The sequence below is a fragment of the Crocodylus siamensis genome, chromosome 8 (assembly GCF_052110815.1).
Source record: "Crocodylus siamensis isolate JL-2025a chromosome 8, ASM5211081v1, whole genome shotgun sequence".
Classification (NCBI taxonomy): Eukaryota; Metazoa; Chordata; order Crocodylia; family Crocodylidae; genus Crocodylus; species Crocodylus siamensis.
Genome location: NC_143402.1, coordinates 73,190,142 through 73,217,747, shown reverse-complemented (window position 1 = coordinate 73,217,747; position 27,606 = coordinate 73,190,142). Strand labels below are relative to the sequence as shown.

General features: G+C 38.6%; 1 protein-coding gene across 7 annotated transcripts; it reads right to left on the bottom strand.

Moving 5' to 3' along the window:
* Positions 1 to 11,932: 11,932 nt before the first annotated feature.
* On the bottom strand, positions 11,933 to 25,219 carry ZNF207 (zinc finger protein 207). Of its 7 annotated transcripts, none has more exons than XM_090061034.1 (11): positions 25,060 to 25,219; positions 23,357 to 23,483; positions 22,533 to 22,671; positions 21,422 to 21,589; positions 20,938 to 21,013; positions 18,793 to 18,863; positions 16,428 to 16,582; positions 15,497 to 15,589; positions 14,013 to 14,255; positions 13,026 to 13,188; positions 11,933 to 12,780 (listed from the first exon to the last, which is right to left on the bottom strand). In XM_090061034.1, the coding sequence occupies exons 1-11, from the start codon at positions 25,098 to 25,100 to the stop codon at positions 12,620 to 12,622; spliced, it is 1,437 nt and encodes a 478-aa protein (XP_089917160.1). In that variant the 5' UTR covers positions 25,101 to 25,219; the 3' UTR covers positions 11,933 to 12,619. The 7 variants fall into 7 exon arrangements, with proteins under 7 accessions (XP_089917160.1, XP_089917159.1, XP_089917157.1 ...); XM_090061033.1 differs by having other exon boundaries at positions 21,422 to 21,592; positions 25,060 to 25,217; XM_090061031.1 differs by having other exon boundaries at positions 18,763 to 18,863; positions 25,060 to 25,216.
* Positions 25,220 to 27,606: the final 2,387 nt, after the last annotated feature.

Sequence of the window (27,606 nt, the reverse complement as noted above, 5' to 3'; positions counted from 1 at the left end):
GAGTTGGGAAGAGCTATCCAACTGTGCTATAAGTTATAACAGACCAAAGGCAGGACTGCAACTTAAGATTGCTTGCATGGTAATGCCAGGTCCAAAGACTGCCAACATCCTTTTAGAAAATCCAAATTTACTGTGTCAAAGGAAAATGCATTTAAGCTGTTAGTAAAACAATATTCTAGGTATGCTATTAAATGACATGAGACAACCCTGAAGCACTGTTCTTTATTTTAAGCACAAGGCACTACAGGGTAGACATGGCAAAAGGGGAACCTTAGCTCAAAGCAAAAATCCATGCTTTTTTTTTTTGCAACCGCTGGAGGCTAGCCTCACACAGCATTATTGCAGTCACAAACAAGTGATTTAACAAATCTCAGAAACAGACTTGGTGCCGAGTGGTTGATGAAGCGTGCATGCGGGTGGGGGTATGGGTTGCAGCTACAAACAAAGAGAAGGTTCATGGGTTTTACAGCCAAGAGAACAGTCACTCCATTTTCACAAGAATTCTACATGCTCATGACCGCTACTCACAAAGGAGTTACAGCCCAAAAAAAGTTAGTTTGGAAACATAAGTAAAAAGGTACCTGAACCATCAGGTTCCTAGAGCAGAGGCCTGAACAGGCCTCTCCCTTTAAGTAGCTGAAGTTGTATGCTTCTTGTAGGCATACACTTACATATGAAATGGCTGAAGACTTAAAAAAAAGAGTCGAGGGGAATGTGCACTAACACTACAATATTCCCCCTCCCCCCCAGTAGTCTTTTATCCATACAAATAATTAACACAATGATTGAAAATGCATTTTTGAAAGATGAACAATTCAAATATGGAATTACTGCAACCATTCCTACCACACTGACCATTAGTTTGCTGCGCTTATTTAAATGAGTTATTTCTCTCCAATTGCCATACCGTCTATTGGTGTCCTTAATATTTTTATTTTGTGCTTTCATCTCACTTTCCATCCAAAGATCTGAAAGACCCATCTATTGTTTCTAAGCTTTATGCCCTCTCAGATATAGCATAGAAAGGTTAACACGTTGTATATTAGTATAATACATAATTCATAACAGGAAGTAAGGCTTACTTCTTGACTTGCAGACCTGTTCTGTAAAGATTAAACAATATTTATTTCATGTAGGTGATCCGGTTAATATTATAACTGAATACCTGAGCTAGATTTTATTTATTAATTCATGTGTGTGTACAGATCCAAATTTTACTTCCTGAAACTTGAGATGCTCAGGACACACCATACAACAAACTAAAAATCCAAAGTACTACCTGTTTAAAAATGTAAACAAATAAAACATGGTATGAAAACTGAAGGGGAAAAAGAGAAGGAAAGGAAAGGAAAGACAATAATTTTGGACTGGCCTAAATTAATCTTCACAGGAAACTCTCTGTAGGACCTCTAATATGTTGAAAGGGCTGAGATGGATTTTGGAAAACAGCAAGTTCAATGCTACAGGGCTGACTGTATTAAAGATGCAATAAAGCACTAAGTCTGGAAGGTGCATATAAAGTTCCTTGAAAAGTTGTTATCCACAAAAAGATTTAAGGCAAGGTTAAATTACTGCTGCTACTTTGTTACCAGCAGGAATACCCATTTTTTAAACACGAAAGAGAACATTAAATCTTATTAGCGATAAAATGGCCTCCCCTTTTGAAATAAGCAAGTTACTCAAGAACTGACCCCGATTCATACTTAAGCATCCATTACCTTTTTCAAGGCTGATACAATGGTTGTTTAGCAAGCTGTAATTTATTATTTCCCTTAAACAGGTTCTTACAGGAAGTTGTGACCCTTAACCGTTGGTCTCAATCACGGCACACGATTAAAAAAAAAATCCACAAAAGCTGAGTTCTACAAGTTTGTTCACTACTGAAGACAGCAGTAGATACACCCTACATGACAGACTGATGCATCACATTCAAATAAATTAAAAAAAAAAAAAAATCTCTCTTCATGTATTCAAAGAGTATTATTTGAACAAAGTATTTCAAATAGGAACATCAGGTACTTACAGATTAAACTAACCTGTACTGGCAGTGCTGTAGGATTTTTCTTCTCTACCAGTAAGAACCAAATGCTGAAATTCTGCTGCTAGTTAACAAAAACACAAATTTTATTAAACCAAGGAGTTTAATCCATAATTTAAAGTTTTTCATTAAAAAAAAAAATTGTCAAGCCTCAATTGTTGCAATCTGCCCCTTAAAAATTGTAAGCTTCAAGTAAAGGCAGCTAATACTACTTTGATTTTGTCTTAAATTTCGTATGTTTGTCTACCCCACATCCCAGACATCTATTAGGGTAAATCTCATAAACTAAGTAATGCGTGCTGCAAGAGTAACCCTCTTAAAGAGCACTTTGTGGAGTAGGTGGGGAATCTGTATAATTTACTTATGCAAGTTACACATTTAATCTAAAAAAAATGCAGACTACATTTGCCTCCACCAGAATTTAAGGGGAGTTTCAGAATTCAGCACCCAAAGAGTACATGTGCTTCAATGAGGCAACAGAAGCAAAAGTGCCTTTAACCCTTGAAATGTTGTAGGACATTGCAAGTCACAACATAGTGAATATATTCCTTTGAGTGAACATAGGTTGCTCTTAAGTGTGGTGAAAACTCTGACATCCAAAACCAAGAAGTTACAGTTAGGACTGGTTAATACATATCTGTTAGCTATGGTAGGGGACAACAGTAAAAATATGACCATTAAAATATGGTTAGAAGTTACTCAATTTGGCCAAAAAAGGGAGGAAATCCTTGGCAGATATGCTTGGACTTGATGTACTTCAAACTGACTCTAGCAAACCCTGTATTCCCTCCTTTTAAAATACCTCCGTTTCTCCCTTCTGTTGAAGAGACAAGAGAAAAAAAAGTATTTTATGGCCCCATAAAATGGTTTTATTTGCATATTAAAATGATCCCAAAAATTGTGCCATTGACATAATCTATAAGTGAAGTTGTTACTGTAAAACAGTGTGCTTAAAATGGATCATTTCTGTTTGGGCAAGTGAAGAAGTAACCAAAAGGCTGGTATGCAAATTTTCAGATAAGTGGCAAATTGCTGTAGCCTTCAAGTTAACATGCTACTAGATATAGTTGAGTTAGGTGCTTGGTAGTTTAGGAACATGATTTTAAGCTTAAGCTAACTGACTCAAGAGTATTTTCCAGGGAACCTGAAATGCGGAAGGTCACAGAAGCAATCCAATTCAACTTCTTTTCCATTACACTCATTCATGCTTTACCTCATGGTTCTCCAACTTTTAAGTGGCAGGGGGCCTGATGCCCTGTAGGTTATACCATGCACCCAGGCAGCCCCAGCCACACAGCCCCTGGAGACAGGAAGAAGCTATAAGGAAGATTTTGGAAACTCTAGCTACTGCAGTCAGAGTGGTGGGGGAGCAATGACTGGGCAAGTCCAGGGGTTGCAACTTAACCCTTGCAGGGCACATGCAGTCTATGGCCAGCTACTTAGATAGCCATGTTTTCTCCTATCACCATCTGGCCAAACAAGGACTGGTAAAAACTCCCTATTCTAAATAGTTCAATGCCTATTAAAAAGTAAATGGCAGGGAGCCGAGTGATGTGATACAGTATTGTGAACTGTCAGCTGTATTGGAATCTGCAAGTCTATACTGGTTAAAAGGACAAAGATGTTTGAAAAGGACATCCTAGAAACTGGAACTAAACCCAGGGATAATAGGATGTGCCCTACCTATGCAAGATGCTAGAGATTAAAGATGGGCTTTCTTACAGAGAAGTGCTAATGATTCCAATGTCACTGGGACTGCAGTTTAAAGGCAGCTTTGTTGCTAAAAGTCATGCTAGCAGAAACAGGATGCTAGTATCACTGCTCTAGCTATTAATAATTCTTACTCTCTACTGCAATTGGGTAACTAGAGCAGAAAGCTGTCATTTGTGTAGCGTATTTTACAAAAATATTCAGATAATGAACTGCCTCTTCCACAACTCCATCAAGTCTATCCTCATATAATTAATACATATTCAAGCACTGTCTTTCTGCCTTGTCCCCTATAACAGCAATCCCTCAATAATTTTCCTCACTCCCAATTAGTATCAATATCTGCACCAGTTTTACTGTAAGTAGAGAGATGGTCCATAACTAGGTAACCATAAGTCCTGGTTCAGCTGGGACACTCCAGGATTCTATAGCCCCATCCCAACTGGTTGGTCTGAAGTCCCGGGCCAGAGTCTGTCAGGGAGGTGGAACAGCATGGTGCACCAGGCAGGCAGTGTTGCTCCTGTGCAAGAGTAAAGGTGAGCAGATGCACCCTGCCCACACCTGACAAGTCTTTGCTTCTGCACAGGAGCAGCAATGCCTGCCTAGTGCACCATGCTGCTCCCCCTCCCCTCCCTGCTGCACTCCATGCCCAGGACTTCTGATCAACTGGCTGGGACAGGGACATGGAATCCAGGAGTGTCCTGGCCAAACCGGGAAGTATGGTCACCCTATCCGTAAGACAGCCTATTCATGCAAAAGGGGCCTTTTACCCACTTAACTGCATTTTTCCAGATGGCTACAGAACAATCCTAGTCATTATACATAAAAACCTCTGGTAAGCTCATCTGAGGCAGGCAACTGCTATTAAGTATTTTCACTGTTTCTCAGACAGCATTTGATATTTGCTATACACAAATATTCTGTGAAACTAGTTATAAACAACATTCGAAGGCAGCCAAGAACTTAATGGATAGTATATGCTGTATTTAATTTACCATGCCTTTCATTTACTTTGCATGTGAAGAGTGGTGTGCAAATTCATCTGATCTAACAGTTAAGCATTTCAGCAGAGCTTATTCATGAGCTGCCATAGTCTTCAGTAAATCTACTACATGGATTGCTGGTTTAGTAAGGGCACACTGTACCGTATTAGTAAAACACACACATACTGTTATACTTTGAAGTAGGGAAATGTGTTTACAGTTGAAATTTTTCTGGAAGTAATCCTCCTTAGATCCACACACAGGAGGGACACTGAAAAGCTTCACACTAGGAGCAAGATAAAAAAAAGTTTTCTATACTAGATTTGAGTTTTAGAGATATTTTTGAAACACTTAAGATCAGTCAGCAGATCTGAGAGTTGAGAAATTCCATTGAAAAAATAAATCAGTGTTCCATCACTAAGGAAGGCAGCAAAACCTCCACTGATTTTTTAGGCCACAAAACACCAGGGAGAGCTTTCAAATTAAATACATGGACATCAGGTCTGGCACTGGATTAGAATAAGTTCTGATGTACATGATGAAGCCACCAAAATGGATGGAAATCTCAAAATGGGAAACATTTTATAACAATTTTAAAAAGCCAGTTTGTTTTTTTAAGGGCATAGAGAAAGGGAAAACTCCCCCACTGGGGATGGAAAATGAAGGCTACATTTGAACCAACAAAAATTTCAGGTACCATTTCAGAAATATCCATTATAAATTATAGTAAGGAAGACTCAAATTCACACCACAATAACCCACAGAATTATGTTGACATGATTAGTTTTCTTCTGTATACAAGCTTTGTTTTATTTTTATTTTTTAAACTGAGTTCCGAGTGTCATGTTCTCAAAGAATACCTTGTAAGGAAAAGAAAAATAGCCCTAGCTTGATCTGGGGAAGCTGAGAGCTATGAATGGGTACTAGACAAAAGAGACTAGTACAAGAGAAACATGAAGTGCAAGTCATTTCCCATGGGTCAAAAAAATATCACAGATTAAAGCAGTTGGAAGATTTAACCTTCTATTCAAATCAACTGCCACAAAGTGGATTTACTGAACGTAACTCGTGTGTGGCTAAAGTCAGAATACCCATTTTGAGGACATATTCTTTGGAAAAGGTAGAGTAGCCAACCTCTACCTTTATACACATCTAGTTCAAAATATACATAAAGACTTAACCAAAATAATAATGATAATAACAACAACAACCACCTCTGAATGAAAGAACTATTCACAGAACTGTACCAGTCTATTAAATGGTAATAGGTGACAGTCAGTGACTTTTAATATGAAATACCCAATGCTTGTTTATTTTTTCATTCACTGAGTCTTTAAAGATGAAGCAATACATATGACCTTTATTCAGATCTCTTCTGGAAAAAGGAGGTTTACAAACTTGTTATATGCATACATGGAGACAGAATAGAACCAACCCAGCTTGTTTGAAATACGAATTTCTGTAGTACAGTATCTTCACTGGTACCCATGGTAACAATGCAAAAGAATTAGGAAGGAAAAATACACTGCTCAATCATGAGGGGGAGTTAATAAATCAGAGCAGATGTTGACTTTCATCATTAAAACAGGAGTAGATCAGAAGGATCAGAAACCCAGACTGGGGTCAGGTGGTGACTTGGGGGGGGCAGGTTGTTAAAGCTGGAAGAGAACATGGCAGAAGGACCAAGTCACATTCTTCAAGGCAATTTTCACCCGTGTAGTAAAAAGAGAGTGAGCAACACTCGCTTCCTGTAAACTGTAAGTTTATGGTCAGCTATAAAAAGGAAAATCATTTGAGAAATAAAAAACTATTTATGGCTTACCATACTTCATATGACAAGTTTGAGAAAGTGTCAAATTAAATTAAATTAGGAAAACAAATAACTTTCAAGTTACAAATTGTGGGGAAAAAAAAAAAAAAAAACAGCTCCCAACATCAAGCCCACATAGGCACAAAGCATATTCTTTTGAGACTGAGGTTGTCTGCATAAACCTGTTATCTAGACCAAATATTTGCCAAAGAAAACTAAGGGGTCAGGAGGTTTACTGAAACAGTACTTTGAAAATGTTAGCAAGTATTTCAGAAGTTACAATCCTCATTTTCTTAGAGAAACAATAAAGTCCTACCAGCAACGATGCTGGTAAAAGATTTCCCAGTAATAAGTATCCGACATGTTCATGTTACAATGCAAAATCCCTCCAAATTGTCACTGAATGCCAAAACTTTAGAACATACTGTTGCTATACAGCAGAAATTTAATGTAGTCATCCATCTGTCAAACTGACACTTCTGCAGAATTTACTGCTTCAATTTTTCATTCCATCCCCCCCCTTTTTTTTTTTTCTATTTTACCAACTCAAACCTGCATTTCTTCTCCAGAGGGCTCTACATTAATATTTGTGGTGTAACTTGCAAATGCAATAAATCACCCCATCACCATAATATCCTCCCTTTTAAGGAAACAGTATTAAATGATTACGGTTGCGCAAATACCGCTTATTTTATGTTCTCAATAATGGATTATTTTATAAAAACTTCAACAGAAGCAGGAAAGGCTTAAAATGAAACTTCTGGATTTTAAACACCACTAACAAAATTTCCCATAGCTAAATCAGGTTTACACTCTAAATTCAAAAGCTACATGCAGTTCCAGTTTTAGAAGGCAGCCAACCTAAACAGCACAAATAAAATTCAGAATAAAGTGGCAGTGGCTTAAAGATTTCAATGATCGGCCATTAAACAGACAGAAACTTCCATCAGTACCAAAAATACCAAACATTTTAAAACATATTTCCTCCCCCCAGCTTTTAAAAAGACACCACAGTCAAAAATATGAGTATTAATATAGAGCCCATCTACCAAAAGATTACAAAAATCCTAAGTTAAGTTAAATTTAGGGGCCTTCACCAAACTTGCTGCAAGTTTGGGGACATGGATATCCAACAGCCATAAAGCTGTGAAAGCCCCCAGAATGAATAAAATAAATCCCACTTGCCTCAGACTGAACAGGGCAACACTGAGACTCTGCCTCAGCCTGTCCTATGGCAGGGCTATAGGAAGAAGAAAAATTTAAATTTTAGAAAAACATGACCTAATTAAGTGAAAAACATGCATTCAAAATTAACATGATTCCAGGGATCAAGCAAACAAAACCCCTGCTGTCTTGGCATTTACTCTGATTTCAAGCTAAGCCTTTTACAGTTTGTGGCTATTTCTAAATTACACAAAGATGGATTTTTAAAAGGGCTGGCCTTGTAGCTTGATCACTGGAACAGAACTCAAATGTTTGCGTATATTTTCCCATAACCAATGGCATTTACTATGCTAGGTAATGTAAAAGTAACATTAAGTAAAAATCCCACCAGCCACTGAAAAGTATATTCCCACTTGTGTCAAGTATAGTAGCTAGACCAGTACAATTATTAAGTCATTTAATACCAGACAAAGAAAAAATAAATAGCAATGCCAGTTGATGGGCAAATAAAAAATTTAATAGCAAATGCCAGTTGATGGGCTAGTATGTCATAACTTTAATTTCTGCAATGAGAAGAGTTTTATTCCTCTTCATTGTGCATGACCAGTGTCGTCTTGCCGTTTCCCCTTCCTTTGTCTTGTATTCAGAATTCTTTGGTTCCTGCAAAATAACTTCAGATTGTGCGCCATGAAGCTTTACATGTTAGTTCTCAGAAAGTAAGTTAACTATAACTTGAGTGCACTGCCTAGGTAAAACCAGGTAATTATTTAACCTCGGACACTCTAAATGAGTGCAGGCACCATGTAAGAAGTCTCAAGAGCAGCTGAATAACTTTCTAGAAGCTTGTTCATGTTCTCCCATGCATGCACAGAGCAAGAAATCATGATTCATTGTAAAATATGCATCCCAGCCTCAAATCTAGTACTAGCACTTTGTGTTTCATCTCAAATGAAACAGTAAGACTCTGTAAAGGAATAAAGGCTAGTCACCAGAAGAGAGCTGTACTTCATCATTCATCAGAAGAAAGAGTTCAGCCATTAGTTAAGAGATCACAGAAACCAATCAACTTTGCAAAGGGCAACTTTAAAATTAGCTCAAGGCTGAAGGATGATTTAGCAGTTAAAACAAGCTATATCCAGATTTCCAGGTTCTAATCCAGGCTCCTCCAAAGATTCACTCTTTGTCTAGGGACAAGTCACTTAACAGTTGTTAAACTGAGTAGACAATTTACAAATGGATGTAGATCCTCTAACGAAGGAATGGTGCTAGATACCATAAATGCTAGACTTTCAAGAAGCATCAACTTCCCTATTCTGCTCCAAAACATTTCCGTTCAACTTAATTGCCATGTCTTTGTACTGGCTGCAGAACATGTGGCAATCATGCAGAACATGTGCCAATACAGCCACGTTAGCAGCCTCTGGAAAAACAGAAGGATGTACCAGCTCAAGAAGTTTCTGCTGGCACAGAAGAACCTCCTCTTCCCCAAGCAATATTAGCTAAGCCAACAAGATCTGTTGGCATAGCTACACCTACACCAGGGATTTTGCCAGCACAACCACATCAGATAAATGTTTTAGATTAGTAATCTTTCACTAGAACACTACATTAAAATATCTGTTGGAAAATAGCTTTTCCTTCTTGGGAAAGGCACCACAAATCTGACTCCTAACACAAAGCAGCAGTACCAACAAGTAATGAAACAGGAAGAGACTATACAACAGCAAATTCTATTACACAATATTTCCACTGAAGCATCTGATAATTAGGTACTACAACAATTGTAACAGGAACTAGATGAAACTACACTACACTACAATCCTACTAACAAAAGAACAAGAGCAGGAAAGAAAGCATCTGAGATGCACTAAGAGCAGAGAGAGAGAGTCTGTGCTTACAAACTGTCCCATTAGCAAACAGTGAAATAAAAACAACTAGCCCAGTGTACGTGAAATATCACCAGTGTTCATTCCAGTGCCATTAGAAACTGGGTACAGTGGCAGAACAGTCAAGACATCTCCCTACAGGTTCAAAGTCATAATAAATTCAAGCTTCATTTCCACTAAAATGATGGCAATCCCCACTTAATCCAGCTGCCATGGGTAACTGGTCATTTGGGCTGAGGATGTAGGGCTAGCCACTTTGCTCTCATGTACCAAACGTGCACAGAAATTAGCATCTCAACTATACTGTTATGCCTACATGAACCTTTGCCCTTTTTCTGCTCTATCAGAAAAAGATACAAACTCTAAATAGTCTACAAAACATTAGCCATAAAACTACACTTTCAGTAGTCTGAAATAACTGCTCTTGGATTAAAAGAGTAGTAATGGCAACTTGCAGAATAATGTTCAACTTCATGGTACACCAAATTTTTAAAATATTTATTCCAGGAAAAGTGGCATTAAGATTCCAGGAGAATGGAATTATAAAGATACATTGCATATAAAAGCCAACATGCACAAAACAGGGATCTGTTTAGGGACTACTGGACCCACTGTCAGCCACAGGAAGACCTTCAGGAAAAAAAAAAAAAAAAAAAAAGAGCATTTCCATAACTTCCTAGGCAGAACAGAAGACCAGTTTAGTACAAGTGCTTTTTTAGGTGTGATACAAAAACAGGCAAACATGAGCAAGTAGTAGTTATATCTCTCATTACTGCTTGGCTTTGTGAATGAAAGCACTGACTTAATGAACCAGATTCTATCCAAAGACAGCAGACACATGGAATTACAAATACTGGATATTGCTAGGTGAAGAAGTAAACAAAAGTCCTAAGCCTAAAGTGTAGCTCACAATGCTTTACACCAAGCATAACTCAATATATCTGCCTTTTTGGTGACCAGAAGATAAAGAAATATCCAGAGACAAAAAGAACATACCTAGATTACCCTGGAGACATGAGCTTGGGGGGGAGGGGAGGAGGCGCATTTCATGAGACTTGAGAGAGACATGTCTCAAGTATGAAAACTAACACCATGAAACTAGAAGATACTAAACCACTGAAGAAAGTTTAAAAGTCAGCAGGTCCCACAGAACTGACTACACTACTGTAAGACATAACAAGGTTTGGCTAATTTTAAAGTTTCCCAGGCTCTGTGAAAAGACAGTGTTCAAATAAAGGAACTCTGTCTCAAGTTTCAGCTATAGTTTTAAAAATCCAACCTAAATCTGTTAAAGAGGAAATTAAGCCATGACACTAAGCATTATAGATAAAGAAACAAATATAATGAACCATCTACAGTACAAACCAAAGTGATAGGCTTTTCAACCTGACCTATAGAAAAATGCCAAGGTAAAACCACCAAACATGTGGAATAGGTAAAAGATAGGTCATGTTGAGGCTGGAATCTGTATCTAAAAGTTGACCTGCAAAAGAAAAACATCTTGTGTTTTTTCACTAGTTGAATCCCCCTTAACTTTTTATCCCAAAGTGTTCACTCTATTAGAAGTCTAGGCTCGCTAAACTTTGAAGACTAGAGACAACCAGGATTCTGACACAACAGGGAAATAAAATTTGCATAAGAGTATAAGTTACTAAATCAAACTGTTATAATTATGTTTTGTTTGTTAACGTGGTAATTAAGACACTTGGGAGAAAAGTCTTATAGATTCAATACCCCAGGCACTTCAAAAGGCCAAGCAAGCTCCGACACACACATTTAAGTGTTTCTATGTGCCCAGTAACCAACAATACAAATCATCTTGCTTTTAGGTACAGTAAAAATGGAACCCATCATATTCACTGTTCTTTCATCCTCCCACAGTTGTGGGCCTCCTTTACATGAGATGAAAGATAGACAAACACCTATTTTTCTTTTGCAGGTCCCCTTCAATACAGTAGCAACAGAAGTTAGTCTGTGTGTCATGCATCTAAGCTTCTAGAAAATTTCACTTGTAGGGCTCCTGAGGTTCAGGCACTCATACAGCCAAGGAAATCATCTGAATAATGACAATGTGACACATTTTAGAGTCGCATTTACTGCTTACAATGAAGTGCCAGTTAAAAATCAGATTTACTGAAGAAAAGAAAGCACTAAGGAAACTGGGCTATTTAAATTAACAGAGGCAAAACGTGCCCCGTAGCCTCATTCCTACTAAACGATGGTTTTTGAGAAGTCAGTTAATAAGTGTACAGGTCTATGTCTACTTGCTTTGAAAGACTACAACATGCAACTAAGGAGTGACTTAAAGTTCAAAAAAGAATTCAGAGCATAAATCAACAGCACCAGTAAATGTGTTTATTACAGCAATAACTACTGTGGCATGCATCTGTACAAACCTTTCAGGCAGTTGTCCACAGCTGGTCATGAATAAAAAGGCATATAAATTTTTCTCTTCTTTTATTACAATGAATTTTATAACAATACAGAGAAGTCACATGACCTTACTGGGTCAGTTTACTTGAACCCTGCAACAGGAGGAACTCTAAATACATTAAATATTGTTACATGTTCAGACTTTTAATGTACAGATAGTTGGGAACAGTTAGAGCCCTCACCAAGCAATGTTGGGGACATGAAGTCCAACAGCACATGAAGCGCTGTGAAGGCATCATTTTACAAATAGCAACATAATGTTACAGAACTTGCCTTTAAGATGGTATGTTCATGTAATTCCAGCGCCTTCACAATTTAACGAACCATATTTACTATACTTCACTTCTAAAAACCTAGATGAAACATGAAAAAGAAGCCATACAGTATAAATTGCAACATCAGGAAAAGTTCCTGTTTTATTATTCCAAATAATTTTTCCCATGTAAAATAAGAATGTCCAATAGCTCCTTGCATGTGGGAAGAAAGTGTTTTTAAAGTCACAATGAAGCCTTAATTGACGGAAGCTTGGCTATATTAACAGCACAAGATGAGAAAAGGTTTAATCTCCAAACCTATTAGACTGCGTGTAGTAGCATCAATAGCGGCCACCTTGCGACATTACGGGCGGTCTCATTCCCATTGGAGGTCGAGGAGGTCCACTTTGGTAAGGGGGCACCATCGGGGGTCCCTGACCATATGGAGGCATCGCTCCAGGAAGGTATCCTGGCATGCCTTGGTGATGAGCACCATACTGACCTATAAACAAAACATTTATAAGATAAAGCAAACAAATCCATTTTATTTTAAAAATGTTATTTAAAAATTTGTCTCTGAATAGATTCAAAGGACAGATGCACTTAAATGCTAAAAGGCTGAGGCTACATTTTGGTGAAAATGCTACCTGTCCTTTCACAAAAAGCTGTAACCTCAAAACTTGAAAAGATTTTTTAGAGAAATCAAATTTAAAGGGGAGAGGGGGCAGGAAAAGCCTGTGTGATTACCATGAGGAGGCATTGGAGGTCTCATTCCTTGCTGCTGTGGAGGAATTCCTGGCTGTGGTGGCATCATACCTCCAATTGGTCCAACTGGTGGGTTACCCATGGATGCCTGGCCTGGTCGAGGGAGATTACGCTGATATTTGGGTAACTGTGCCCTTCTTTCTTCCTAAAGAACAGTAACATATTGGAAAGATTTTAAAGACATATCCTGGTATGACTACAAAGCTACAATATTTAAATTACTGGTAGAGAATATTAAAAGGTAAGAACACAAAAACTGAAATTTTCTTATATTACAACATTTATTATTGCAGGTACCTGCAATAAAGTCAATTCTATTCTTTTAAAATTCAAGAATAATTAACTAATAGCTTTTAGGAGAAAAAGAAAAAAGTTAACAATGATTAGAAAAAAAAAATTAACTCCTGTTAGGTAGTTTTGTTGCTGACTGACACTTTACACCCAAGGAACCAAACCTACTTAAGCCAAAAAAAGGAGGAGACTTAAGACCAGACAAAAATTACACTTTTTTTTTTTTTTAAACGACAATCCTTTAAGAACAAATCCCAGGTTAACCTTACTTAGGAAGTCATTGGTTGGACTTTACCTAAAGGCTTTTCAGTTCTGAACTCTGAGAACAGCACCAACCTGTTTTAACACTTGTCAAGACTGCTTCAAAATTGCTGTGTCACTTGTGCTATGCTGACTAGCTTTCCTTTCATTCAAGTCACAGCCATACACAAGAAATCCAAGCAATATTCACAGCAAACATAACAGTTCCGGCATCAACTAAACTAAGGTTTAGGTATACAGCATTAGCACAAAGTTCCCCAATTTCAAAGTGTGCTCCTCACACAGCACTATTTTATTAAATTGACAGGTTCTGTACTTCCACCAGTACAAAGATACAGAAAAACATTTCATTACCCACATATCAAATTTCAACAGAAGCGTATGTTGCATTTATCAACTGAAACAGTTCTAACTTACCAGGGATATATCCTCATCTGGATGGATCAACTTACTGGTTGCACTGGTTGTTGTAAGAGTAGCAGGCTTACTAGTTATAGATGTAGCTGGTTTAGCTGCAGTACTATTTGTTGTGCTAGTGGTGGAGGTTGTAGATTGCGTATAAGCAGGGAATGTTGGTTTTGGGGGCTCTGTGGTTGTTGCAGGTGTAGTATTCAATGGTTTGAAATCGGTACCAACTGGACCTGGAACAGCTGCTTGAGCCTGTGAAACAGAGTTAAAAATCAAGAAAAATACTTACTTTTCCAAAATAGAAAAAAAGAAAAAGTGTACATTGTATCTTTAGACCTCTGAAACTTTCCAGTTAAGATACATAATTAAAAATAAGCTACTAAAAAGTAAATTTCAGCCTCATCACATGATACTAAAGCAAATGAAAACAAAAAGACAAAACTCACTACACATACTGGAAGAATCTAAAATGTTGCAGGTCAAAAGCCACAACTAAAATAAAAGGAGCAAAACAAAAAATGCTGAATTTCTTGCATCATTTCTTCCAAGCTATTCAACTGAATTATGTATAAAATCCTTACACATACATCTGTTTTAGCAATAACAACCTAAGTTGAAGCAAATGTATTTTCGCAATAATGAATTAGTGTACCTCAGCAATCATTAGTTTAGAACACAACTTGAAGTGTTAGAAATCATTAACATAATTTAAGTTTAGAAAATCTTCACTAAATTAACCTGTTTGAGAGTTCTACAGTCTATACTTTAAATTAAAATATATATATGTATTTTAAGCATTCTCTGCATAAAAATCACTAAAATGTCCTTACAAAGGTCTCATATCTCATACAGATCTACTTTAAAACTTTAGTTTCATTTGTGACTAGAACCAAATGAAGGGAGATCCACTAAGATCCTCTAAGTAGTTCTATGTAGGCTGAAATTATTAAGATACAAAAAGTTTGTGGTTTGTTTGTTTTTTTAATCTATATTTAAAATAAACTCTGGAAGTGAGATGAGAGAATGCTTTGGCATACAGTCAGCATACTTTTTCAGTTATCTACTTAATTTTCTAATTAAAGCCAAATAATATTCAATTTCAGCATAATGCAAGTTATAAATATGCCCTACATTATTTGTGATGCATCAGATTAAACAGCGTAAACTAAAAAAGGCTTCACCATGCATCAAGCTGTCCACTGCCCACTAAAATGCATTTAACTGCTATCATGCTTTTTTAACCCTTTAGAACCAGGATGTAGTATTTCATTTCTCCCCCGAGTCCAAAAGGAATTGGGCACTTTGAAATGTGAACTTCTACAAAATGACACAAAAGTTAACTTTCTGTAATTTAATAACCCGCTAAACATAATCAGGGATATAAACCATTATCTGAAGATGTTTAGACAGAGATTTTTTTAAGTTACATAACAGTCCAAAGGGTTAAGTTGCAAAGCAATTTTTGTTTTTTTAAACTGCAACTTCCTGCGTACTTGTGCTGTGCTAGGAAACAGAGCTTTAGAAGATGCTGACAGATTTTCTGAATTGGAGGAAGCTGTACTTGAGCTTGTGACAGGTGTCCCCATCTGTAGCATAAAAGAAAGGAAACAGTGAACAGTCTCCAAACAAATGGGTAAAAAATAGTCGAATGGAAGGACGTCTCATCCAATTGACTGAATTTTTGTGAACTAGTATCTTCCCTGACAAAGTCCAAAATGTACTTAGGACACGATGAAGATTTCTGCAACATGCTTGAAAACAAGTAAAAGTTTAAGGATTTATTCATTTACAACAAATATAGTCAAATGGTAGAGGACACAAGGCTCAAACTCATTCTAGTAGCTCTCAACTCCACCCACCCTCCCCAAAAAAACCCACTTGAGGGGATGCCTCTTTGTTCAAATACAACAAATAGCTTACTTTAGCTTGAACAGGAGAATATGGCAAATTAAAAAATAAGACTAATAGAATCTTACTGTTTATCAGTTGGTAAATATGCCCATTATCAAGGAAATGAGATAGAATCCTTGTTTAAAAGAAACCAAGGCAAGATTTGTGCATGGGGAACTTAAGATAAAATTTTGAAAGTCAGATCTTCACCTGCTGACAGACAAAAACAAATTCAGCCAATCCGCCCACTTCACAAGGCATGTAAAAATGGTTTGTCCATTCCAACCCCCAAACTATTCTCTACCTACTTGCTGATGCTATACAACAGCAAAGACAAATATGTTCTTTTTAAATCAGCAGTCAAGAGATGCACTGCTTCACAAGCATGATTCAAACAGGTAAGTAACACTGATTATTCTGCTGTATCTTCAACAACAAATGGTATTCTCCAATATATAAATATTATCAAAGTGAAATGATTTTGTTGCAAGACAAGAGTCAGGAATCTATGTAAACTCAATATTAACACCTTACCTGTCCTGCACTGGGGAACAGTGGCTTAGTAACAGGAGGCTGAAGGGTAGGTGCTGTTGCAGTGGGAGCTGGAGGTCTATTAAGAATTCCTGGTGCTGTCACAGGCTGTGCTTGTGTCATGGGAGGCATACGAGGACCAACAGGTGGTGGCATACCTATAAAAAGAATGAACAAACTAACGAGTAATATCTCAAGCAGAGGTAAAGAAGCATATCCCTTTTGTAGGTGCCTTTTCCTTCTCTCTTGCATGTTAGTGCCTCTGGAGTCCCGAGATGGATAAAACAGGCATTGTAACCTTACCATAAAATAAGATAACAAAACAACCTTTTACCAGCTGGGAGAGACTGGTGTTAAGTATTCATAAATCAAGGGCATTTTACACATAGGGGGTGGGAAGGAAGGCTTTAATCAGAGTGGCTCCAGGAGCTGCTCTAATTAAAGCACCTTGAGTGTCACATGCATCAGCATCCCTGTGCTGAAAAAGGGCAGCGGGGCATTTTAAGCAAAGCTGTTAAACAAGCTTTAGTTAAACTGCCCCACCGCCATTTTTCCGCACAGGGATGCTGATACACGTGACACTGGAGTCTGTTGGATTAATCGAGACCGTTCCAATGCGCTGTATTTGCAGCACGTTGAAGCAGGCTCACTGCATATGTACAGGTGCCCCAAATGTCTATACAATTACAGTATAAATACTATACCTATTTTAATGACTTGGGAAAACCTTAGCCTTTCATTAACTTGAACTCCAGTTTTAGGAGGTGGAGGAAAGAAACAGGAGCTTATTTACATGCAGAGTTGTACAAGGTCTCTCCATTTAACAAATGTACATACAACTCAGTATGAGCTTCAGATCCACTATCCCTGTATTGCCAATTGAGGTATAAGGCTGTAAAAAAAACACTGGAAAATGCACTTGATGTGGGTGTAAATACAAGAGCAGGAAGCAATAGATGTGCCTGGTCTTGATGGTGACCGATTGTTCCAGGGAACACAGGGAAGTGTCTGCTTCCACAAAAATGCAGTCCAATTTTATTTTGAGATGGAAGCAGCACAGCAACAAGAGATCCCTTTCTTCTAGCAGCAATCTTATATGTATGCACACAAACAGGAACCCAACCATTTAAATTAGTACATCTGTAAGATTAGAAACCTGATTTGGATACAATAATTCTGACAACTGGTTATTGTGGAAGGTTCTACAAAAACAGTGATTCTCAACTAGGATGTCATGAGATCCTTTTCAAGGGAGCTGTGGGTTGCCACACAGTGTTAGCACTGTTAGGTTTGCAAACACTATTTGCAAGATAAGCCCAGAAATTTCAACAGGATCCACAACATTAAAGACATTCTGACCCACTGTGGTTTTTCTGAGTTTTCTGCAATAGAAGAATTGCTCTATTATTTTTCCGTAGTTTAAAAAAACATGAAAACTAAACCATTTTCTGAGGGGCACTTCAAATCTAAATGTTTTAATTCGGTAGTTCTGAACCTTTTAAGTAAAATAAAAGACTAGATGGAAGTTTATGTAAATCTAGCTATTATGAAATTTGGGAAATATATCAAACACCAGAAAAAGCAATATTAAAATCACTGAAGATGACCTAAAGTGAATTTGTTCTAGAAAACACAAAGCTTCTCAAAATAAGATAAAAGCGGCTCCTGCACATAATGGAAAAATAACCAGTTAGAGGAAAAATAAATCACATGCATATACACATACATATATCTTACACCAGAAGTGCTAACCTACTAAGCAGGCCTGATTCCATAAATTTAGCCAACTGCCACTACTACAATTTAAAAGGTGATTGCTGTAAAAAGAAACCAGCTAGAAATATACAAATCTACTGGATTTTATTTTTTTAACCACCTCTATATTAAGATATTCTAAAATTAAACTGTTTCAGATATAAGCAGTTTCTTTACTGTAAGTATAGCCAACAGCCCCAAGTGAATCTCTTCACAAAACTGGCCCATTAGTTGCTCCCTTGAAGTATTTGACTTGTGAAAAAGTTGTAGACAGTTACTAGGCTACAAGTAAAGTGTTCCAAGCTGCTGGCACAGAGGGCAAAAAGATATCAGAAGAGGAAACTCACACAAGGAGCCAAGTAAGGACAAAGAAAAAGTATAAGTCAGACATAAAATAGCACCCCACATTAACTTTCTAATAAATGACACCAACCACAACTAAGAGTTCATTAAACTCCAAAATCCATTCCTCCCTTTGATCTTTGTACAAAACTAAACTTGTATTGAGATCCACTATGAAACAAAGACAACCCCATTTCTATAGCTCCCGAGCGCCAAGTAAGAAAAAATAAATAGCTCTCACCACAGTATGGGTTCGACACCCCTGACCTACCTGGTGGCATACCAGGCATAAGAGGTGGTATTCCTGGCCCAGGAGGCATCATTCCACCCATCGGCATCATCCTATTAAAATATAAAATGAAGATTAGTGTGAACATATAACCTATGAAGGCTACTGGCATACATCAATATTAAAAGGTGTTATAATAAGCAACCTAATGCTTTTCACTGATTGAGGGATTCAAAATGCTTTGATGATTCTAAACAACACCAGACCAAAATAAAGGCTTCAATGTCAGCAAGGCACATTTCTGTTAACCAGGGGTTAGAGAAAGCAGTCCATGTTTAGACTTTTTAACTTCAATTTGCAATAAATTTCCAAGTAGACAGTATTCAAGTTACTAATTTATTAAAAAGCAAGTTTCATTTACTGTGCCTCATATCCCAAATACAACTGTAATTACACATCCTTCCTGGTATTTAAGACACATCTTCCAACACTGTGGTAGTCAAACAGGTAACAATGACCATGAAATGCTGTTAGAAGAGATGTCTCCTTTCAATAGCAATACTTAAGTGCAAATCTAAATAGAGTTTCCTGCCTGAAGGTGCCCAAATAAAGTAACAGGCTTGTATCTCCAAAACCACTGCATGTACCCCATGACTATTCACTCCACCTTCGTTAATACCACTGCATAAGAAAGATGTAGAACCCTGCTTATTTTAAATTAGGAAAAACTTAACCACCTAGATCACTTGGCAAGAAGGGGCCAAACTCAGCCCCCACATCTGAACTGGTAACACTGAAGTGAATGTAACAATGTGAAAAGGACAGTGATATGTTTGTTTCCACATCCCATTATTTAACTAGCGATCAAGGGGGCTCCTTCTCAGCAACACAGGCTCTCTACCAACTGAAAATTGGCTCCTGTTGTCACGAACAACTAAAATATGTAAGGTTTTAAACTGTAAGGTTTAACTGTTTATTGCATTTTCTTCAGCAGTTCTGTCCCTTAATAAAGGAGCAAAACATTGGATTAAAGTTGGCAAAGAGCTTCAAGTACCACCCAGAAAAGAGCAGCAGCATGAACTGGCAACATTCCATTTAGATTAAGATCTACAGGACTATAACCCATAAAAACAGCATCAACCCAGTAAAAGATTTATTTCTGCACATACACAGCATCAACCAAAACTTTCTAAAATTCAAAAGTTGGTGGGGGATAATATTAAGCTCTCACGCAAAAAACTACTCAAATCAAAATTCTCACCCAAGTCATTATATTCCTAAAACAAAACTCCAAAATCCATCAAGGACTAACCAAGGGAAGCTACTGATTGCTACAAGATGAAAGGCAAAAAAAAAAAAAAAAAAAAGAACAAGGAGATCTATTACAATGATCTCCTGCAGCGATGCACATTACTAACATTTCTAGATATTTCTTAAGACTAAAAAAAACCTCTCAAATGATGCAATATGCAAAAAGCAAGTTAGCTAATTGCATCCTATAACAGGCAGAGGTTTCCAATATAAATCTATAAAACAATTGCGTTTCATCTGACACAAGCAAATAAAATATACTAAATATTTCATTATTTATGAGCTGCTTGCATTCTGACTATACTCTGTGTGTACTTTGCTGATATGACTCACAAACATTTGACAGAAATACCAAGTTTAATAGTACTCTGAACACACTGTGAGAGACTATTCTATACATCTCACTATCAAGTTTAAAAATTACTTTGTCACATACATGCTCAAAAGCAGTCCTAAAGTTTCAATAAAGAAAAATATTAAAAAAAAAAAACTGGTCAAATCTCTCTCATGGTTGGTCTACAACAGAGTACAACCTATATAAACACACAGATGGCATACAAAATTCACAATACTCCAAGCCAAAAACAGGTTTTTTAAACTATCATTGGGCAAGGTGGAAAAGAACAATAGCAGAGCTCTTTGGGTATGAGTTGATTAATTTTTAGCCATTGTCTTTCATATGCTAGCTTCTTCTAACATCCTTTGATAGTTGTCATTAAATGTGAAGGATTACCTTTACACATGTGCAGATTTTACAGGATTTGCTATTTTTCTAAACTAGTTCTATGCCACCTGTGACAATTGCATAATTTGCTGATGTGTAAGAGCATTGCACTGTCACTATTCAAATGATTAAAACTTTATTTTTCTACTTACCCAGGTGGCATTCCTGGCATAACTGGAGGCATTCCAGGCATCATTGGAGGAACACCCGCCATTAATGGTGGTATACCTTTAAAATTTAAATAAATAATTTTAGATAGGTAATACAATCCTCAAAGACATGTCAGACAGTTACTTAAAACCAGATAAATAATTTATATACAACTGTTACAGGAAATAAGTATTCCCTAAAACTGGCCTTGCAAGCCATTGTGGAATATTCCAACATACTGCAAAAAACACACAAAAGGCTATTTCTGCAAAATGCCACACTATATAATATTACTTTTAATAGTATAATGTCTTCAGTATTCATCCAGAGCAGAAGGTACATAACACATTGAGACAGCTGCTAACTACCAGTCATGAGCTGTTTTGCAGCATCTAATTCAGTGCTGGAAGGAGTCACACCACCACTCAGGTAGGATCTCAATGAAAATACTTATATACAGCATATAACAACATTGAAGTCCATTACCTGGAGGCATTCCTGGTGCACCTGGGACAGGCGGCAAGCCTGGCTGTGCCATTGGAGGTATGTATCCCTGCTGTGGCTGTACAGGTTGTGGTTGAAATGAAGTTGAAGCTGAAGACTCATCATCTTCATATTCATCAGAATCATCTTGTTGTTTCTTTTTCTGGCTCTCTGCTAAAGATATTTAATGTATATTGTAAGATTAAAAGCAAATGAAGTTTACAGAGCTTATAGGGACAGGATTTTTTGCCCTGTTGGAACTGTGTTCCAGTCTGAAAGCAAGTTACCTCTATACAGTCTTATAATAATTTCTAACTAGGTGTTCTAGGAATTAAAAAATCTTTATACAAGCCTCCCATAACTTTTATGATGCAATGGTAGGGTGGGCTTAGAAACACCACTATAATGACTGGTCAGAAAAAAAATGGCATGTCTGCATTCCACTGTTGATTCAATATAGTATCTCCAGGGATTCACATGAAACCAGAGCACTTAAGACTTCTTACATGCTCATTAATTCCAGGTCCCTGGCTCCTTCTCTCTTTACCCAATCTTTAAGTCACACTTCTAGCACTGTAACTGGATCATCCCTTTCCAGACAGATGCATGTCAGAGCAGTCATCCCTGGACAGGAAAAAATACTAGCTGGTAACAAAAAAACTAGTGGTAAAACTGACACAATTAGTTACAGAACATATCAACTGCCTCAACTCCCAACTTCTTCAGAACAAGACCAACACGAGCAGTTAGGTTATAAACATCAGGTTGAAAGAGGCCCGTAAAAAGATTCACATTCAAACAAAGCCTTCCGCTACTCTATTTTTTCAAACCCAGCTTTTAATCATCCTTTCAAAACAGCTATTTCATAACTAGCCAAGGCCAGGACCATGTGTAGAACACCATCCATAAAGTTTAAGACTCAGTGTATGACTACAATTGGCAACATCCAACAATGGTACTTTTTAAAAAACATTAAATCATACTTGTGTCACCCCTATAATTAAGGAGCAAAGCAGTTATACACATTTTACATGCTCTAACTTTAAAAAAAAAAAAAGTGTTATATTATATATAGTCAAGATTAAATAAGAAGCTATAAAGATGTTCAGCATACCTTGAGTTTTTTGTTCAAGTAATCTCCTCCTTTCCTCCATATCTTTTTCTGGAATGCCCTCCATGCCATAAATTTCCAGTTCAATATCTGTTCTTCCAGGAATAGCATTTGGAACGGCATCTATTGTTTCTTTATGCACCTAATACAAATAAAGAAAACATATGATGCGGTCAAATTTCCAACCCGACTCTTTCAAAGCACAAGAAACCTCAGTAAGGTATTTTAAGTGCAACCATTACTGACCTTTTGAGAATCGCAACATGTATTTTAATTCCAAATTCTCATTTTAAAATCAATGACTGATACCCAACAGTAACTTCTCTCTGAAGAAGCTGCAATTTATGTTGATCCCCACATGGAGGCGTTTTCTTTCTTTTTTTCTTTTGCTTTATGGCACCATATTTGTAGTACAAGATACTAACAGTTCAGAAAATCAAACAGCTTAACCTACATGCTAGAACCTTTTCTGGTTCCAATCATAATTTAAACTAAGGGTTTCTGTTCAAGAGCATTTATACTACTGTACCTTATTTAGAATTAAAATTAGGTAAGAACCACATTGTTTTACTTATTTATTCTCATCCTGCTTGAATCAACCATGTGACTGCACAAAGGTCACATCCTCGGGAAAAAAAGGATCCTTCGTAAGCTGAACATTCTTGAAACATGTTTTGACACAGCAATTCATTTACTAAAGAGTGTTCCCAGCGTACAGAAAACCAATGCCCCGTCGTACATGTTCTAAACAAAGTAAAATCATCTTAGTTTTCCCCCCACCTAGGAATTGCATAAAACAAATTAAATACACCGCAGAAAACACTTACCTGCATGCAATGTATAGCTAAACCAGGTCCTGTATACAGCTTTTTATGACATATATGGCACTTGAAATGCTTTGCTTTTTGATGCTGGATAAGGATTTTTTCATCATCAAAATCCCTATTGCAATACCTATTAACGACCATTAAGGAAATTTATAATCCAGAAACTAACTATCTGAACTTCAGAGTCTAATGTTACTGCAATTGTTCTCAAGGGAAGAAGAGCACAGAAAGCAACAACAAGCACTTCAGAAATTCATAAACAATTTTATTTACGCAGTTCCAAAACTGTAATTATCCACAGTATTTCTAGTATTTTCACAAGTTGTGAAATCTATTAAAAAAAACTCTGCCGCCATAGAAAACACCTCAACTTTTTAAATTGTAATAAGGGGATGTTTTATGCAAGGAAATATGATACTTGTTTCACTGCAAACCAACTGGGAGAAACTGGGGTGCACATTGCATGCAAGAAATAAGAATCCCCAAGCGTCTCCAAATTTGGCAAAGGAGGTACAGTGGCAGTATTAATTGTAGCAGCTCTGGGAGGCATAGCAATTAACACTGCTACCGATACTCATGGGTCTAGAATGTGGCAGTGGGGAGCTGAGCCAGATAAACAGTCCCATGCACTGGCTTGAACAGGAGCACAGGGTCAGGCTGCGTCTCCAAACTCCAGTAGTCGCATCACATGGTGCAGGTGGACCCAACACAAGAAACCAGACCCAGCACACCAGATTAATTACTTAACCTTCCTTGATGATCAGAATTTATTTTCAAGCTGTCTAAAAACCAGGGTACATATTATAGTCAGGGAGATGGGTATATGTCTGAAGACACAGTACTCTTCTTCATTAAAGAATTGCAAAGAATTTCAAGTAGGACCAAAAATATATTTTAAAGTATCGCTGGGCTCATTTTACTACTTTAATTGCAAGGCCATTTGGACAAGCTTTTCTTGATAGAAGAGGGGCGTTCTTATTTGAACAAAATCAGGAATCTGGTTTTCCTGGAAAAGCAAAACCGGACATTGCGGACACGAAAACTGCTGGGCATACCAAATATTTTGATAAAATACCAAGTCCTACTAATGCTCTGTAAACTGGAGGCTAACATATTAAGCAGCTAACATATTAAGCACTTCAAGCTAAAAAAAAAACCCCAAAACACCTTTCTCCATCAAGTCTGACAGCTCTCACTTTTCCAGGGATGCTATTTGGCTAGTTCTCCGTGCATCAAACACGTGAGTTTCCAATGCAAAAAAACAGAAAAGAAAACTGAAAGAAAAAAGAAAACTGAAGGGAAAAAGCAGCCTTTCAGGCCTCCCTGCGAGCGAAGCATTACGAGGCAAACGCCGGCTCCTTTCTGAAGCAGCCCAGCTCTCCCACCCCGCCAAGCCCGGCTGCAAGGCAGGGGAACAGCCAGGCGCAGAAGGACCAAAGCCTTTTTAGGCGCGGAGCGGGGAGGGGAGCAGGGCCTGGGGCCCACCACGCAGCTCCCCAGGAGACCCCAGGGACCAGGCCGCGACCTAGCGCCGTGGCAGGAGGCGGGGGGGGGGGGGGGGGGGGGGGGGGGGGGGGGGGGGGGGGGGGGGGGAAAGCAGGCCGCGGCCCGGCGCTGAGGAGGGACGGGGGAGTAAACTAGGCCTCTCGCCCCTTCCTTCCCGCCCCCCGCCCAGGCCCGGCGCAGCCGACGGTGAAGGATACCAGCACCAAGGCTTCAGCTGCTTCTTCTTCTTGCGGCCCATGGCGGCGGCGCTGCCGGGGTACGAGAGCGGAGGAGCGAGCACCGACTGCAGCCCCCGCGCGGCCTCTCGCAAAGACGTAAAATGGCCGCCCCACTCACCTCAGCGACTGCTCCGAGAGCTCCGCTTCCCAGCAGGCAGCTCGGCGGCGCGTCACGTGACGGCCACCGCGCAGGCTCGGCCACGCCCGGGCGGGGGCCGCCATTTTGTTTCTGGCCAGCCTTCGTGAGTCCAGGCAACGCTATCCTAAAACGTCACTAGTGACGTCACGGCACCTGGCTGCCCTCAGCAGGGACCCCAAGGGAAATGTCGCGTCTCGCTGCATCCACACCACACCGTTCGTTTAATAAAAGACACTAAGAAATCAGTGCCTCATCACGCCTCCCCTCCCCTCCGTGCCCGGGCGGTTTAGAAGGTGTTTGCTTCTCCTTCTAAACATCAGTATGATGTCACCATGCAGCACTGTTGCCTCACAGCCTTAGGGCAAACTGGCGTTTCCCTCAGAACATCGCTACTGTGCCACGAGGCAGGACTGTTGTCACAGGCTGTGGCAAACCCAGCCTCTTCCGCTGGCCCCTGTCAGCACTGATGAGCAGGGGTCCTGGTTTTCTTTCATTTAAAAAAAATCCCCAGTTTTCAGGTTAAAAGTAACCCCAAATCCAGTTTTTCCATGATCAAAAAGAAACACCACTATATATCTATAGGTAGGTAGATACAGGTAAATCTATAGATGTATCCAAATATATAGATCTATCTATATATATACACAGATATAGAGAAAGAGGGATGGACACAGGCAACCCCCTGCTTAGTGCTCTTAATTGTTCCTGAAAAAAAGAGTGTTAAACGCAATGAGGATTAAGCAAAACCAAAAGTATTTGACGACCCAAGATGGCGACCCCAATTATTTCTAATGACCCAAGATAGCGACTGAGTTTGTTATAATGAAACTCACTGAGTGCTAAGTGAAATCAGGTATCAATTTAAAATGAGCGTTATAGCTAAATGGCAAGAAGTGAAACAGCAGGGGTTGCCTGTATGTATTCCTAGATATCTAGATATTTGTATCTAGATATCTATTTCTATATCTATCTATCTATGTATTAGTGGCATTTCATTTTAATCATGGACAAATGTGGATTTTGGGTGACTTCTTTTAACCTGAAAATGGGGGATTTTTTTAATCACAGAAAACCAGGATCCCTACTGATGAGTTCTTTGATGGCTGCTGAGTCCGATGCGCAGGGGCAGTCCTGCCCACAGGTTAGGCACCGCATGCACTAGCAACGCTCACTCTGAATCTGAGCAGCAGCTCCCTAAAGCAGGCCTCAGTGAGACAGGGGCCAGAGCCGAGCCCAAAGGACACACCAGGGCTGCCTAAAAGTTGTGCCGGCTGCTCCTTGATGCTTGCTGGCGGGGCTGCCCCCGCGTTGCATTTGCAGAGCTGCCTGAAGGACTCTGCATCCACCCCAGACAATGCACTTGTCCTTGGGTGGAAAAGACAAAAAACTGCAGGGATGTATTTGGTAGCTGTGTTGGTCTGAGATAGGTATCATCTCAGAACCAAGAGTTCTATTTTTTTGCATTTCTTTTTGTCTCAAATACACCCCTGAAACATGGAAGATGCCAAATTTTAGCCGATTTTGGATGATAGATGTTGAGGAGTTCGTGACCCCTTGTGGAGCTATTCCCAAAGACACAGACGCACTGTCAGTCTCAAAATTTATTCAGCATGCTGGGCACCCTGAGCGAGCTCAGAGGCCCTGAATAAAACTGTTAGAGGTGATTTATAGTTTACAGACAAGATGTGCGCGCAGGTGGGAATTTTCCACTGTATAAGAAAACAAGATATCAGGTCAGTGTAAGAAAACTCTTAATTGTTTCAAAACTGGTTTTTGGCTACATATTTGTTTTGAAATGGTAACTAATAGGGGGGGAAACTTGCTTCAGACTTCAAAGTGAATAGGATTCGGTCATTGCAGAGTCTTATCAGCCTGTCCTTGGAGGCTGAGTCTGCTCTACACTATTATTTATGATCTTGTTAGTAATTTTTCTATGTAAATTTCACTGCTGAAAAATTTCGACACCTCCCTGTTTGTCACCTGCCACCAACAGGGAAGGAATCCTCCCGACCTGCACAACAAAGAGCACCTCATGGACCCAGGGCGACAGATTCCCAGCTTCAGCTTCCTCTGTGCAAAAATTAAGTTTATTTCACGGGGACAGTTTATAGCATGGGGCAGTTTAATGGTAACGGTTTATTTCATGGGACAGTTGTTAATGGGGAAGTTTATAGCACCTGGGGACTTTTTACCATCTTTAACTTTCTCTGGGCCTGCTGAACGATGTGTGAGCCCAAAAGCTGGCAGAAAAAGATTTTTGTTTGTTTGTTTTTGCAATCTCTCAGTTGGTCTAATAAAAGGCATCATCTCTGAACCAAGACTTTGAGTTTTTTTACAACACCCCCCCCCCCCAAAAAAAAAAAACAAAAAACCAACAAAAAACTGCA